The sequence below is a fragment of the Citrus clementina genome, unplaced genomic scaffold (genome assembly GCF_000493195.1).
Source record: "Citrus clementina cultivar Clemenules unplaced genomic scaffold, Citrus_clementina_v1.0 scaffold_8, whole genome shotgun sequence".
NCBI classification, from domain to species: domain Eukaryota; kingdom Viridiplantae; phylum Streptophyta; class Magnoliopsida; order Sapindales; family Rutaceae; genus Citrus; species Citrus x clementina.
This window is the reverse complement of record NW_006262022.1, coordinates 21,259,827-21,276,138: the sequence shown is the minus strand read 5'-3', so window position 1 is coordinate 21,276,138 and position 16,312 is coordinate 21,259,827. Positions and strand designations below refer to the sequence as shown.

Genomic DNA, 16,312 nt, shown 5'->3' with positions numbered 1-16,312 from the left:
TTTTTAAAATGTGGGTATAAAATATAAATGATTTAATTGAAAAACTTAATACTATAAGAGACCAAGTGAATGTTGGGATCCATTTGGCATCAAACTTGGAATATGATTTCGTTTATTTGAGTAAAACAATTTTATAATGAAAAAATGTGTTTCTTGTTTAAGAAATACTTCAAATATTAATTTTCTCAAAGTATGTATCTTAAGGTCTAGGATAAACATTTATTTGTGTCAGATTGAGATCAAATGATAATATCTCATTTCACATTTTTTCGACTTACCCGAAATCAAGTGATTACCAATCTAACGTTTTCATCACATTTTTATCAAATTTCCCCATTTAAGAGCTCAAATTCAATTAATATTTGAAGTACTTCTTAATGTAAAGAAACTACAATCTTTTTCCATTTAATTTGAGGTTGACATTAGATTATTGGTGTCATATTTAGATTTGGGCATATAATCTTTAGTTTCAAAGTTTTCCGACTATAGAAATAATATCATTGCCAACCTAATAATGATATTCGTAGCTTTTTTCGGTTAAATTTCATTAATTAGGAGCTCAAATCTCAATTATAAACTCTGGTATCTTTCAAATTTAATTTGTTTGGAAGTTATTTGTTGCAGAATAAAATCTTAAAAATAAGTTGCGCTAATATATATATATATATATATATATATATATAGAGAGAGAGAGAGAGAGAGAGAGTTTAGTGATTTTAAAAGGGCTAATAATCCCTGGGCATTTCGCCCAATGGCTAGGACCCTACACTCACAACTATGAGGGCAGTAATTCGAGCCCCCACGACACATGTAGGGGTAGATGTAAATATTAGTTGTAAATCTCATATAATATGAGTTGTAATCTGAGCATTAATTTCATGTAATTAAAAAAAAAGCTAATAACTATAATTTGTAATTCAAATGCTCTAAAAATATATTAATATTATTTTACTTCTTATCTACAATGTCAAATGACATTTGGAACTATTATACTGCTACCTTTTGAACTTAATTATTAAACAAAAGAATTTTATTTTCTAAAACATGAATTGGCACATTATTCCACGAACAAATAAAGAATATGAAAAATTGAAAAGTGGGAAGACCAAATTGGGCTGAGTAGATTATTCATTTTTCAATTGGGGGCTACAAATTTTTTTTTTTCTAAAACCAAGAAAACGAAAATTCTCTCGAGTTTCCAAATAAACGTTAAAAGAACTATACCTAATATTATCTTTAATTTAATTTCATTTAGTAATAGTAGTGAAACAGTCAAATTTGTTCAGCAGACTACGGCCCTTTATTATTTGTGTTTTTCGCGTGAGGAGCTTTCTCGTTGAAATAAATAAACAAAAAATGGAACATACCAAAAGAAATTTTTAAACGACTTTTTTTTTCCCCCCAGAATTTATACCTTGTTTTCCCAGAAAAGTAAAATACAAAAATCAGCTCAGTAACAGCCGATTAATCCAGTCAAAATTTATAAAAAAAAAAGAAAAAAAAAACCCAAGAGATTAACACGGTTTGGATTTTACAACGTCAGGCAGCCCACGTGCCAAAATTTTTTACACAAATTTTGTTGCGTAGCGGGAGAGAATTCACCATGGTAAAATTAACTCAATTATTTACCCAAGCAAAAGCAAACAGCATGCTACAAATTAGTTTCATGGTGTTGAAAATGTTTGAAATTTATCATTAATCAACACGCTTCAATTATTATTTCTCAAAGACTTTAGCTAAGGTTTATATTTCATTATTATAGTATATTTAGTTAAAACTTAAACATTCTATTATTATCTGTTTAAATTCACTTTAAGTTGACAAGTTATAATTTATTGTTTTTCTTCTGAGTAATGATATGAACGATGAATTAACAAACAACGGAAATAATTCATTAATCAACATTGTCTACTAAATCATTTTTATGGTAAATAAACACAACCCTCGAGTATATTACATCTCTCTGTAAGTTATAAGTTTTACATCTTAAGTTAACAAAATCATCTATCAAAAGAATCCGACTTGTTATTCCACAATCTAGATACTATTACGAGGTTACAAAGTTAACAAAATCTTATCATTTGACGATATCGATGCTCTGGAATATGGTAACATTTGAGTACCATAGTCACAGATTTATCGTAGAGATTGATAGATGAATGCGTGTAGTAAGCACTAAAAAAAAAAAAAACAAAACTGTAGTGAAAAAGGGAAGAGAAAACATAAGACTAGTTTCGGAATTGTAGCCCCGCTTTTACCGCTGAGATGTGATTCTTCTCGCTACAAGTTTTGGGGATGGTAACAGGATACAAAAGACTGAACTGGATTGAGTGAGAAAGAGAGAGAGAGAGTCAGCATAGGATTATTATTATTGTTAGGCTTTTTGGCCTTTTGTGCTTTTGTATTTGTATACACCACCAGTGAGGAAAAAAAAATTAACACCCGCAACAACAACAGCAACTGAAGGGGGGGAAAAAGAAAAAAAAGAAAAAAGAAAAAGAAAACAGTGGCAACAACTCTTACTTATAATAAGACCTGCAAGAAGTACCACTCACTCATAAACCCTCCCAAAAACGCCCCTCTTTCCCACTCTCTCTCTTTCTCAAAAAGTACCAAAATTTCTTGCTAAATTCTATTTCTTTACTGAGTCCATGGATAATCAACGAAACCCTCTTCTCAGTTTTGCCTACTACTGCCAAGGAAAGGTATCACATTTCTTTGTTTATAATTAAGTTATGTGTAAAGGTGGTGTGTGTTTTGTTTTGCAAGATTTTGGTACTAACTAAGTTTTATGCTTGTGGTGGTGCAGAGTATGGAAGATCTAAGGCATTCGCTTTTGTACACAACGCTGGAGCTGGAACAGACAAGGCTAGCAGTTCAAGAGGAGCTCAAAAAGAGAGATGATCAGTTAGTTCATCTCAAAGATCTGTTGAGTAAAGTCATCAGAGAAAGAGATGTTGCTCAAGAGAAATACCAAAGACTTGTCTGTGAGAAGATTTTGCTTCAACAGCAACAACAGCATCAGCAGCAGCAACTACAGCAGCAACAACAAGCAGCTGCTCCTTTGTCGGGAATTTCAAGCATTGAAGATGAACCCAGAAGGGGAATTGACTCCAACAATGGCTTCTCATCATCAGATTGTGAAGAAAGCATTGTTTCATCTCCAGTCATTGACCCAATTCCACAACTGCCATCACAAAATTTACAACAAGCACAAGCACAAGGACCAAAGTCCGTACCAGAAGCAGCAATTGAGTTACAGCCTGAGAAGCCATTACCTGAAAAGGGGAAGCTTTTACAGGCTGTAATGAAAGCAGGCCCCCTTTTACAAACCCTTCTCTTAGCAGGGCCACTGCCTCAATGGAGACACCCACCCCCACCACTTGAGTCCTTTGAGATCCCACCAGTGACCATTCCTTCACCGCCGCCGCCTCCACCACCACCGCAGCCCCAGCTCCTCCTCCAGCAAGACTCATTGGGCAACATTCCAGGTTGCAACATGCTAAACAACTGTGGTAAAGTCAATAGAAAAAGGATTCTTTGTGATGGCTCAGACTCTGCTACTGAAACCAAATACCAAAGACTCATCCTCAATTGAGATTGAGTCATTCATTGACTAGCCTCTATATAGTATTTTAATTTTTCAGTTATATTTAATCTACCACTTCTAATATAAATTATAGATTAGGGACGATTGAAGAGGCAGAGGCAGGGGCAGGGACAGGGCGCTTATGTGACTGATGATCTAGGTTTTGTACAGAGGTTTCTTTGCTACCCCAAATTAACGAGCTTGTTTTTAGCCTTTAGGCATATTGCAAAATTGCAATTGTTTGGTACAAATTTGCTGTGGCATGGGCATGGCCTGTAAAATGTAACTCTAAAAAGACACTAGCGATCTTGTTTTACCAAGTGTTTTTTTTTGTGTGTGCGTGTGTGTGAGTTTGTGTTTGTGTTTTTGGATTGAGAGAGTGGAAGACGATCAAGTGATCAAAATCAAAGACTGTCAGTGGAGATAGATGGGTGTGGAGTTGTTGTTCGAGTTTGGAAGATTGGTAAAGCAACCCTAGCTTGTTGTCGGGTTTGAGTGGAACCCACAAATCAGAATCAGGATCTACTACTAGTGTGATTGTATGATTATTTTAATTAGTCTTCTTTTTTTCAGAGGGAGAAAAAAAGTTTGATTAATTTTATTTTAGTTTGTAATGTAATCTTATGTTTCTCGAGATCATATATATATATATATATATATACACTGCTGATTTTACTAAGCATCTTTTTTTTTCCATCTGCCCCCACTTTATTCACTTTTGTGACTTGTTTACGTTTTATGCTCATTTTAGCACCAACTTCTTGTTGCAAAATATGCCGTTAATGTCAGTCAGCCTATGAGATTGAATTACGGAGGGAGACAGGGGTAACAATGTTGGCCAATCCGTGCTTAGATTTTTTTGTTTCAACACAAAATCAACCTAATGAAAGTCGTTTATTGGGCCAAATCATCCAATACAAAATCAACCTAATGAAAGTTGTTTATTGGGCGAAATCATCCAACTCCAAATCCAAAGCAGGTATTGGTTTAACCATCTCCCACTTCCTTCAACCTCTGTTTACTTCTTGTTAGTTGAAATTGTAAGTCTCATTGGAGCCACGTTTACCAATCAGCAATTCAATGGAGTAACCAGCGTGCTAGCACCAACGATTTTTCACAAAAAAAATATACCATTGATTTGATAGGTTTACATATATATCCCAATTATGCCTAGGCTACCGGTCCGCATCATCCAATGAGCACAAAAAAAGAACAGTATATTTGTGCGCTCGCGCGTGTGTATGCAGTGATTCAAGTTAATGATTTTGCAAAATCACTTTTTTATTATTAGATTGCTGCCACCCTCACTCCTTTTTTTAAGGTTGAAGACTCGAGAATTCCTGTGTATCGTATTATTACAGTGAACATCCGACTATTGAAAAAGACCCATAACAACGAGCTTTGACAAGTCAAGTTAGAAGGTGGGAACGTAGAATCTACAAAGCTGATAATTATAAGAGACAAAGACAGCACTCGGAAGGCCCAAGGCAACTTGATGCCAGTCTTATTGCAGCACTGAAAACTGACTGTCCCAGAGGTTAGCCAATATCTTCTAAGTCCCAAGTGATCACAAAACAGAGCTAAACCTCATCTGAAAAGCAAGGCGAAAGAGACTTTAAACCCCGTGAACGGGTTGAAATGTTAGGCTGAAAACCAAAAACCTTTTCGGGTTAGTCTAGCCTGGTCCACACGGCAACAGGGCTTAGAAATTTAAATGTTAATTTTTGACCCCTAAAAGACATTGATCAGGACCAGACCTACTAACTCGGTACTCATGGTGTCCGGTCACTCTCACCCAGTTTCTAGGTCTTGCTTTCTCGATTACTAAACCTTGACCAATTTTCTATCCTCTTACTTTTACCCCTTTAAAGTCTTTCTCGGCCGAGCGGGTACAAGTTTTCTTTTACTTTAGAACACCCAGACAGTATCCGCAATCAACAAAAACCATAGCAGGAGCATCTACAAAAAATTCCATCTCCAGGTTGAATCATTGGCAAGCAAGCCTGATAAACCAGCAAAAAGCAAACTAGTTTGACGGCTTCACAATCACATTATGTTTATGAGTAGAAAAAGTTTCCCTGATAACCCTTCCAAATCATATTAAAAAGTTCCACGTTTTTAAACTTCTAAAGATATTAGAATGGAAGAAAAAAAAAAAAAGGAAAAACAAAAAAAGAAGAAAGCAGAAACATCACATGCATTTTTATGAGCAATTGTTATGAACAATTGGTTCCTGGAGCGAAAAAATAACCGTACCATATACGTTCTAACAAATTAAGTTCTCAGCACCAACTACATTTTTTCTTGTACTTCACTGCAGATATTTTTTTTTTTTTTTTTGAGATACTCAAAATCCAATTAGGATTAATTTTAGAATGAAAATTATGACTCCTATACAGTATATCCAGGACCTTTCACGTCCAGTTGACCACTAATGATGATAGGAATAACCCAGCTATACATCAGATTTTTGGTTCTAAAACAGTTCTGATCAGATACATGGATTTGTGCAACAACCCAGCTGAAGTTTACAAGAAAAGATCTTCAAAAATGAATGCAGCTTGAGATCCAGGCCTTCAATCATCTTCATTGTCATCTTGATTGTTTGGATGATTGAGTTTTTGAGCAGTATACATCTCTGCCACCTGAAATAAACGGGAAAGATGAAAATATCTACGTCAGTTACAAATGATGGAAACATAAATCATTTCTTTTAAAAACTTAAAATAGTTTGTTCTTTCTTTCCACACTTTTCCTTCATTTCAATTTAACTAGCATTGTGATTCACCTGCTCAGATGATGAAGCCTGCTCTGGGGTCTTGTCTTCTCGAACACGAATTAGGCGAGGAAACCGGAGAGAAATGCCCTTTTCAAAGAAAAAAAGAAAAGAAAATCAAACGGAAGTCAAGCCAGCAACAGTTTTAATTCCATGTAAAGGAAAAATGGTCTTTATTGAAACCACACGTGCACATGCACATGCATGCAATTTGCGTGGTTGCCAGCTTCTCTAACCTTAACTCACAATTGAACACAAGAAACCAATAGAAGTCAGTAAATACAGCAATCAAACAACCTGAACCCATAAGACTGGCATGCTGAAGGCAAACAACCTTACCTGCTATCACAAAAGTATCTTGTATACAACATCTCTACCATCCTGAACATAACTAACTGATTTTACAAACTTCCAATAAAAATAACTGCGAATTAACTTTGGTATTAGTGAAGCATTTCAACATGCTATGTGTTAGACGCATGATTTAGTAAAGTGTGTCAAGGGGAAAAGAAGAATCAAGTAATGGCCAGGGCCGGCTTTAGAGTCAGAGGGGCCTTAGGCGAAATTTTTTTATGAGGCCTTTATTTATTTTACAATTTCAATACTTAAAGATATATAAAAAGGATCAAAATTTATTTCATCTTTTATTCTTGAATTTCAACAATAATTAAAAAAGGATAAAAAATTTTAAAAATAGAACCTAAAAAATAGTCAAGAAGATATATTTTTGTATTCCATTAAAACCGTTAAAAACAAACAAACAAATAAATAAAGACAATATTATTTTCAAATATAATATTTAAAACGATAGAATATAAAAATTTGAAATGATAAATTGATGTTCAAAAATAAAAACGGACTTTATATTTTAAGAAACTAATTATTTTAAATGAACCAATGAATATAATAATTTTCTTTGTAGAGAAAAGAACAAGAAGTTTTTTTCATTTACTAATTCTTGAGATTATAAGGTTTTTAATAAAAATTAAAAGAAATACTAAAAGTCAAGATTCTAACATTGAATAATTAAAAAGGTAAATAATTTTTTGGAAATATTAATAATGCATGAACTAATGGTTAAATCATATTATTAATTATATTTCCTTAAAATTAAGGTTCCCAAATATAGATTTTTTTATCAAAAATATTTCTTAATTGTAGGATAATTAAGAATAGATAGATATTTAATAAACTTTTTGATTTTTTAAAATACATATTAAAATTTTTATTAATTAGAGAATTATTAAAGAAATATTAAAAATATGAGGCATTCTTAAAATATGAGGCCCTAGACGACTGCCTTGTTCGCCTATACCTAAAGCCACCCCTGGTAATGGCTAGTTGCCTAGAAGAGTTCATTATGGGATACCAGGTTGGAAACAGAGCCAAAAATTGAAGGGGGAAACAGAACCATTCCCTAAGCAAAAAAGCAGAGGAAAAGATAAGTGTGCCAGTACTGAGAATCTAACAGTAAAAACCTTATCAGGATCCACAACACCAATGGCAGCACGATGAACAGGGCTAATAGTCAAGTCCGCAGCTTTCACCTCCCAAACCTGTAAGAAAGTTTTTTCTTGGGTCACAAAGTTGAAGGAAATAAAACCCAAACTGAACAAAATTCTCTCCAACAAGTTCTAGATACAAACATCACCATGCACAAACCTAAACTAAGACCTGGAAAATGGCATATACGAACTGGGTAAACACATGATTTGACTGTCATAAACTATGCTTGCCGGTGAATTTGATGTTTCAGGTCTCTGTATTTTATCCCGCATACCAAAAAAGAAAAAAGAAAAAAAGAGAAATGAATAAATAAACTCTATTCAGTCTATCCATCATGTTCATAAGCCGCATATGCATTCTACTGGAACAATCAAGAATCAAGATTTCAAGCAACAAAAAGAAGAGTGACCAGATGCACCTAAAATGACAACCTCGTGCATAAATGAGAAAAATATCTGCCAAAACACAGGTGAAATTTTGGATTATCTGCAAGACTTAAAAGTTGACATTTTTCTTAAAATACAAAGCATTTTCTTTCTGATTACCAATAATTTGAACAAACGCACGTGTGTAAATAATTGTATATGTTGTGCAAGGTTTTTAAGTTTGGTGAAAATGCAACAAAATTTAACAGAATTATTTGAGCAAAGATACTATAGCAGTTAACAAGGAAAAGTGGGTCAAGTGCTAAAATAACACAAGATAAAATTTTAAGGACTCGTGATGGAAAAAATTAGTATTTCCATTGTGAGGATAAAAATGAAATTGGATGTTAAGAAAGAAGACTTCAATCTATATCCCATAAGGCGGGTGAAGGCTGCACAAGAATTATATGTCTACTGCAAGACTAGTGGCCTGAGAATTATATTTAGATGACCTAGCACAGATTCTGGGGCTGTAGCTGAAGGTTGAGATAAAATTAAAGAAACACCGAGCTGTATCACTGAAAAGATAAAATAAAGTACAGAGGTTCCGAATAAAACTCAAAAGGAAAACAAAGGCATAAATAAAGGCGTTTAACTGAGGGATAAGATGAAAAATTTACCTCTGTTGGCTCGAACCATACATCTGGACTGAGAGTATCAGCAAACCGGTAGTACGGCTGGAATTTGCATGGATGTAAAAGTTAGTTAGTCTACATTAAAGAAAATTCAATGAATACACAATTTCCTTACGGACTCCACTGAAGGAAAGAGCAAGGAAAACAAACCCTTGGTTTGGGTATAACTTTAGAGCGGAGACTGGAAGAACGTTCTTCAAGCATCGCTTCAGAAAATCCAGTGCCTAAATGAGAAACAAATGTCAACACCAAAAAATAAGTGATAAGTAAACTAAGAAGGTTAATTGTCAAAGAGACTTCAGAGCCTTCAGATAGTAGTGCTAACAAGATTTTTGCTCACCTATTTTACATATGCTTTGAAATTCTTCATTATTGCTGTCATAACATGCCAACAGAAAGGCACCATAAACACCTGTACGTTTCCCACGGCCATGAAATGCAGCAATAGGTACTAAATCCAGCGAGTCTCCAATACTGCACAGCAAAACCAGCAACAAAATATATGCATATAACCAAAGTTTCCATTCAAATCAACTGTGTTTATTGGAGGAATCATCATAAATTTGTGTACCTCTCAATGTAATCTTTCTTTAATTTTAGCCAGTTGAGCGATCGCTTTGAAGGCTCATATGTAGCATCTCGATCCATTGTTTTGATAATTAGACCCTCACAACTGCAAACCAAGATGAATTATTGGCATAGAAAATTAGAACATCTAATGTTCTAATGAAATACATAACAATGTCATTCACAAAGAAATTAAAAATAACTTATAAGATTCTCTCATCAAATAACAACATATGAACCCCATTAAAGTTGTAACACATTAGGCTCCATGCTGTCCAGAATCAAACCAATTGAGTTCTGTTCCACATCCAAAATAAATCTAGGACAGTTCCATGACATATATGAGGATGCCAATAGGTTATCCTATCCAAAAGCTGAGCTAAGCCGCTGTAACAAACTCCAGAGTCAATAACAATAAGTTTCTGAATTTCATCAAAACTTTTGAAGTGTTGAAGTCAAAGATTGATTAAAAAGTGGAAAATAATTAAGATCCTGGAATATCCAAACATTTAATACAAATGGTTTTGCATGTGTCTTTCAAACAATGCAAGAAAAAAGTCAGACCACCACAGCTTAGTGAATATATATGATTTATCCTAATCAAAGGAAAATGACAACCTCAAACAAATAATTGGTATCCTCTGAGTGTGTTACAAATAAGAGGAACACGCTAGGGAAGAGGGAAAAAGAAAAAAGCATTGTGAGATGATCCAAATGCAGCATGAAACCATCTAAATACTGCAAATAAGTTTTATCTTACGAATGAGGCTGTCTTTTTTTCCCACTCAATAACATTAACAGCATGAATTAATACCTTGCATCAACAGCAGCATCAAGAAACTTTTGTATTTCATCAAGATCATTTGATGTTAAAGTTGTTGCAAACTGAAAAAATCCAGGCTCTTCCTCAAAAGAATCATAAAGATGCTGAAAAAAGAAAAGGCGAGAGGGTTATGGATACCAACATATTAGTGATTCCTCAACCATTCATGTTATATAAAGCAGCTTCACCCCTGCTGAAATATGTATTTATCAGAATCCGGATCATTGCAAAGAAAGCGGGGAGAGTAGTATTTATTCAAGACCTACTTTTTATCCGAAGATTTAACAGCAATGTCAAAAGGCCAAATGGATAGAAATACAGGATAAAGTCAGCAATAAGGATGATGGATGGACCATCATGTCTGCAAGAAACAAATCACTTTTCCAAAGTCCCATGACGTGTACACCAGGTTCAAAACCAAAGACTACTGTCAAATACAACAACCTTTTGCTGTAGGGAAACTCATGGGATAGATATGGTATTCTAGGTGGCCCAATATGATTTGCTTCTAACATCTTCTCTAAAATCCAAGGATTATATCATTTGACCCGCCATTTATTGTTTACTAGAAATAAAATCATTGGATTTAATAATTATGTAAAACTTAACATTGCCCCTAAGGAATCATCCTCCAAGACTTCCACTCACACTACCATGCTCTTCCATCTACCCACAGGCTAATCCTTTTTCTCTTTTCCTTTTAAAATTAAAAAATTAAGAAACTCAGAAGTTTGTATTAATAAGAAAATATAAATAGATAAACAGATGTGATATGAACTGGTGTTTAAATGCTTCAAGTCCCTTAAATGAAATAAATTATCCATAATGGATCTAAGTGCTACCAATTTTCATTTTGTGTCCAATTAAGGAAAACAATTATGTCAAGTCAAACATCAGGTACAAACCCTAAAAATGAGACATGTAATACCACTCAAAGGAGCCTTGAAAGAAACATACCTCTCTACGAACTCTCAGTTGTTCCTGAAGAAGCGGTTGGCCATTGCGATACAAAATGTCAAAAGCATATATGCAGACATCAACCTTGATGTCACTGAGAGAGACATTTTTACGAGCTCGAGTACTGAGGGTCTGCCACAAAAATACACTATTTTAGATATCATCCATCTTAACCAAACAAAGACCTCAATCTAGAATTGTATGCCTCAGCATAGTTTTAACGGATTGTACCACTGCAGTCGGTGGCATACTCATTTGGAAAAATTGCTGAAGTAGCTTATATACCACAGGAAGGATACAATGTTTGGGGATTGGCAATTAGCATGAAGTGAGTTGAGTAATTGTTAGAAGAATAGCATGTCAAAAATTTCAAACATATGTGTTTCTAAAAATTATACCTCACCCACAACATTGCAACTAGAATTATGATTTGAAAACTTGTTTTCAAATAGAATACCTGGAAGGGCAAGATTTTCTGTTTTTCCCGATCGTAAGCAACAATTTCACAGTCCAGAACAAATGATCTTACAGAAGGCTTCTTTAATCTGCAAATAAGCAGTAGATTTGAGCAAAAACTAATTTCACACAATAGCTAAATTGTCAGAATTAACCACGTTGACAGCCAAATATAAGAGGAAAAAAAAAAAAACTCTTCAAGGGTTTTGAATTTTCACAAAAAGGCAGTTTATACACAGCTTCTTATACAAACATTTAATCACTCATGAAAAATTTAATGAGATGACCTTGGCATTTATTTAAATCCTAGAAGCTCTTCATAGCACTTCTACTTATTCCTCCTACCAAATATACTTAATAAAGTCTCAAAGACATAATCAATAAATTATGCAAGAAATAGCATCAATCAGAATTGCTATTTACCTTGAAACAGCAAGAACAACATCAGGAAATTTTCCAGTGTTGCGTTCAGCATTTCGACTATATATCTCAACAGAACCATCCTCCAAATAATGTATCTGCATGGAATAAGAAAATTTAATCACTTAATATCCATCACGAAAGAAGAAAAAAGCCAAATGTAGCATAGCTAGGTATTACTTGGGCTCGCTCTCCATCATATTTGTATTCACATGTGAATTCCATATCTTGGAACTTGTTTACAATCTCAGAGACCCCTTTGGTTGGTTTTGCTAACATGGGTCCAATTGGGATGCCTGGCGTAAAGCTGCATGTATTTGAAAGATTCCATACGCCATCAGTAAGAAGTGCAGGGACAATCTTTTCATAAACAGGAAGTACCGAGAAAACTTGCTTAACAATCTTTGCAGCCTGCACAGAGACAAAAGTGGAATGATAAACAATATCTATGCAATTTCTAACAGAAAATACTCTTACTTTGTTGAAATTCTGCACCTATATATACTTTAGAAGTGCTAACAGTGGCAGAATACCTTGAATACAGCAAATACAAGTCTATGATCTCATAGTAAAAGAAAAGAAAATTTACATTTTAATCAGCCTAAAGAATTGTATGACAAAAAACAACATTGTCCACAACAGGACATTTAATTTTCTTTTTTTTTTTAAGGAAAAGGATTAAAATTTCTTAAGAATACTAAAACATTACTATGCTCGATAAACTAGTTAAATTTTAGAATATAAGAACAGAAGGCCACTTCTCATCGTCACTCAAAACTTATATCATAAAATTTCAAGCACTGCACATCAAAAGTACCTATGCTACCGAAAACATTGAAATGCTTGAAACACAAGAAACTGTATGGAGATTTTTCGCCATAGCCTACCAGAAAACAAAGAAAGAAAGAAAAAAAATCACAACTGATTAAAGTGGATTTAACACCATGATAGCAACAGTTAAAACTTCCCAGCAGATGATCCTTGTTCTGAAAGATCCTATCTTATAAAGTCTAATGAAAAAGAAGAGAATGAATAAATATAAAAAAAAGAATGGCAATCCACTATTTCATGATGGCCGGTTGCCTTAGAGAGGTAGCATTCTTCTAATCAGCAGAACATCAACTCACCTCCTCTAAAGGGGATTGAATGTTTGGAGGAGGTTTAGAATGCTGTTCATTATAAACAGTAGCTTGTCCCAATGCAGCTAAGAGAGTCTGCTCTGCTAATCCAATTCGCAACTTTGACTGCAAGATAAATCCAAAGAAAGCATGAATAGAAAAAACACACTAAGAAATTAATTTACAATAAATGTCAAAACTACAACCTGGAGAAGACGAATCAAATATTGAGGTTCACAGTCAGTGGCTGCAACAAGAAGTGCCTTGATTCGATTCTTTTTCTTCTCTTGGCTATCCTTCCCAGCTTCCTAGTAAGAGTAAATAGATAAGAAGGGATAGTTATAAAACAATTAAGCAATAACCACAAGAAACTCATATCCAAAATCAATTGTCTGCATTTATCTTATTCGGAAATATCAATGGCCGATTTACTCCACAGTGGAAAGAAAAAGCCTCATTGAGAGACAACAATGGAAAAGATAATAACCATGTATATGTTTTTTCTCTGATCAAGTTACAGCACTATAACCGGTACCTAAAGAAGCACGTGTATCACTACTGCATCTATGTTCCAAAACTTTCCATTCTCAAGCAATGTTAAGGCCAGGGTAAGACACTAAAATACTGCTGCATTCAACAAAATCACAATCAATTTAACACAAATTGAGTCTTCTAAGCTGTAACTCTAGTTCACCCCAATAACAATAAGGCAAAACTCACATTTGAAACTAAACTGATGATATTCTGAAAAGAGATGACAAGAGTGCACCTTAGCAATGAGCCGAAATGTATCAAAAACTTTGGTAATGGTTAATGGGTCAGGCTTGCGCATCATAGATTGAGAGGACCGACTGGCCTTGGCAACAAGACCCAGATCTCCCATTTCCTAACAATGAAAAACATGAAAACACATTTCAAAATCAAATCAAGTATAAGTGACATCAAAATTGCTCAAATAAGAGAAGCACTTAATTTTCTTGGATTCTACATATCAGGAAAATGTACAGGTTTCTTGGATTCTACATATCAAGAAAAAGCACAGGTGACCAATTCAGGCTATTCATCAAAACCAACATTTTAATTAAACAATATATCTTAATACACAATGTTGCGGCACCAATAAAAAAACAGCAAAAGATTACCTGGTATTGCTTCTTAACGTGAGATTCGGTCCTTCCACAGGCCTCCGCAAGCGCCTTTATAATAGAAGCATCCCCAATTCCCAGCTCCAGTCCCTCATGAGCTGGTGCAATCTTATTGGCGGCCAAATAAACAACCGGCACCAAATCCTCAGGCGTCGTTTCCATAACCGTCCTCAACATATTACACACAATATCAGTAATTACTATCCGCCCAGTTTCATTCGATATCATGTCAAACACCAAACTCAGAAAAATAAACGGCACCCTCTCTCCCTTTTCCCAACATGCAACCATTTTGGGATCAAATTCACCCGCTTTCTTCTTCAATAACACAATATTGCTCTTCAATTCCGCAACCTTCTCCTTAGCACTCACCGAATTCACATTGACTTTGCGTTTTTTAGGTGGTGAAGGAGTGGGTTGGGATTCCTTCTCAGAATCTGTGGGATTATCAATTTGATTCGAAATGGGTTTTACGAGATCGTTACTGGGTTCTTCAGCGACTTCTTGAATTTTGTCACCTACAACTGAATTCGTCGTTTTAGGGTTTTGGGTGTCTAGGGTTCTGCGCTTTTTAGGAGAAGAAGAAGAAGAAGAGGAATTGGGTTGAGGCGATGGTTTCTTTTTTGCGGCGGCGGACATGAGAACTTGGAAAGCGTTGGGAGCAGAGGAGGACATCTTGCCTCTAGGGTTTAGGGAAGACGAGAGGGGTTTAGGTTTTTGAAACAAGTGGTGACCAGAGAAAGAAAGACGAGAAAATGATGTTGGTTTGACGACGTTGCCGGAGAGAGGTGTTAAGCGAAGAGGATAACATGAACGGAGAGTTAGCAACATTCACTGTGAAAACCCAAGAAATTGCTCAAGAGATTTGATTCTCCGAGAGAAGGGGAACGACGGAGGAGTGTCGACTGCCAAGAATTTGGCGGGAATTGAAGTTGTCATTTTACCTTCTGTCAGTCGCTTTTTTTTTTTTAAAAAAAAATTTATTTTGGGTTAATAAAAGTTTAGATTTTGACTAAAAGATAAGAAACATTTCACTTCCCATAAAAATTTTTTTGCTATTAATAAATTATGTCTTTATTCTATTTATTATGTAAAATCTTATGTGTAATTGTGTTTGAGATTATTTTTGAAGGTTTAAAAATAATTTTAAAATATTGTATTTTGAATTTAAATATGTATATAATATTATATTTTATATTTAAAAATTAATAATAATATTTGTTGGGATATTATTAATTTACTACTAAAGTTTTACTGACAAATCATGTCAATACTAAAGTTTACCAAAAAGTGTATTTTACTACCAAAGTTTTGCGCGGTTATCATTTTACTACCAATCTGTTAACAACGTTAAAAAATTGCTGATATGTTGCTGATGTAATAAGGGCATAAAAGATATTTCCAGATTTAAGGGCATTAAAGACATTTTGAGTTGAAGCAAAATGGAGCGTTTTGACATAATATTTAAGAACAAAATCGACCGGCCCCCTCTCTCATTCTAAAACCTCCGTCTCCGATCTCTCTTCATCGCTGCTGAGTGACGGTCGACTCCACTACCATTTGCGCTCTCCACTTTGAAACCTCCGTCTCCGATCTGTCTCTCTCACAGCTGAGTGACGGTCGACTCCACTAGTATTTGCGCTCTCAACTGTGAGTTGTTGACTCTGCCTTTTTATTCGCTTATTGTTAATTAATTTTTTCGTTAATTAAATTGTTATTGTTTTTTGTTGTGAATAATACTTGAATTTCATAGATTATAATATTAATTTTGTAGTATAATTTTTTGTTAATGTGTTCTTTGTCGTTGTCCATGGTACTGACATTAGAATTTTGTTAATTTTTTGTTAATTCTGTTATTGTTGGAGATCTAGCTTTGAGAATTTTTTCTTATTTTT

At 34.5% G+C, this 16,312-nt stretch overlaps 2 protein-coding genes across 2 annotated transcripts; one reads left to right on the top strand and one right to left on the bottom strand.

Moving 5' to 3' along the window:
- Positions 1–2,505: 2,505 nt before the first annotated feature.
- On the top strand, positions 2,506–4,268 carry LOC18035449 (protein enabled homolog). The gene is made up of 2 exons (XM_006424395.2): positions 2,506–2,705; positions 2,810–4,268. The coding sequence occupies exons 1-2, from the start codon at positions 2,652–2,654 to the stop codon at positions 3,596–3,598; spliced, it is 843 nt and encodes a 280-aa protein (XP_006424458.1). The 5' UTR covers positions 2,506–2,651; the 3' UTR covers positions 3,599–4,268.
- Positions 4,269–5,797: 1,529 nt separating this feature from the next.
- On the bottom strand, positions 5,798–15,362 carry LOC18034907 (DNA ligase 1). The gene is made up of 16 exons (XM_006424394.2): positions 14,415–15,362; positions 14,042–14,158; positions 13,479–13,580; positions 13,282–13,398; positions 12,335–12,565; positions 12,158–12,252; positions 11,736–11,823; positions 11,279–11,410; positions 10,313–10,425; positions 9,503–9,604; positions 9,272–9,405; positions 9,082–9,155; positions 8,917–8,973; positions 7,844–7,921; positions 6,378–6,455; positions 5,798–6,234 (listed from the first exon to the last, which is right to left on the bottom strand). Exons 1-16 carry the CDS (start codon positions 15,246–15,248, stop codon positions 6,166–6,168), a joined length of 2,421 nt encoding a protein of 806 aa, XP_006424457.2. The 5' UTR covers positions 15,249–15,362; the 3' UTR covers positions 5,798–6,165.
- Positions 15,363–16,312: the final 950 nt, after the last annotated feature.

What these genes read in the sequence shown, in the direction of transcription:
- LOC18035449 (XM_006424395.2), top strand. Translation starts at nt 2,652, where the DNA reads ATGGATAATCAACGAAACCCTCTTCTCAGTTTTGCCTACTACTGCCAA. An exon ending in CCTACTACTGCCAAGGAAAG is followed by an intron (nt 2,706 to 2,809) that starts GTATCACATTTC and finishes GTGGTGGTGCAG; the next exon opens with AGTATGGAAGATCTAAGGCA.
- LOC18034907 (XM_006424394.2), bottom strand. Translation starts at nt 15,248, where the DNA reads ATGTTGCTAACTCTCCGTTCATGTTATCCTCTTCGCTTAACACCTCTC. An exon ending in CATTTCGGCTCATTGCTAAG is followed by an intron (nt 13,581 to 14,041) that starts GTGCACTCTTGT and finishes TACTCTTACTAG; the next exon opens with GAAGCTGGGAAGGATAGCCA. An exon ending in AACTGAGAGTTCGTAGAGAG is followed by an intron (nt 10,426 to 11,278) that starts GTATGTTTCTTT and finishes TTCTTTTTTCAG; the next exon opens with CATCTTTATGATTCTTTTGA.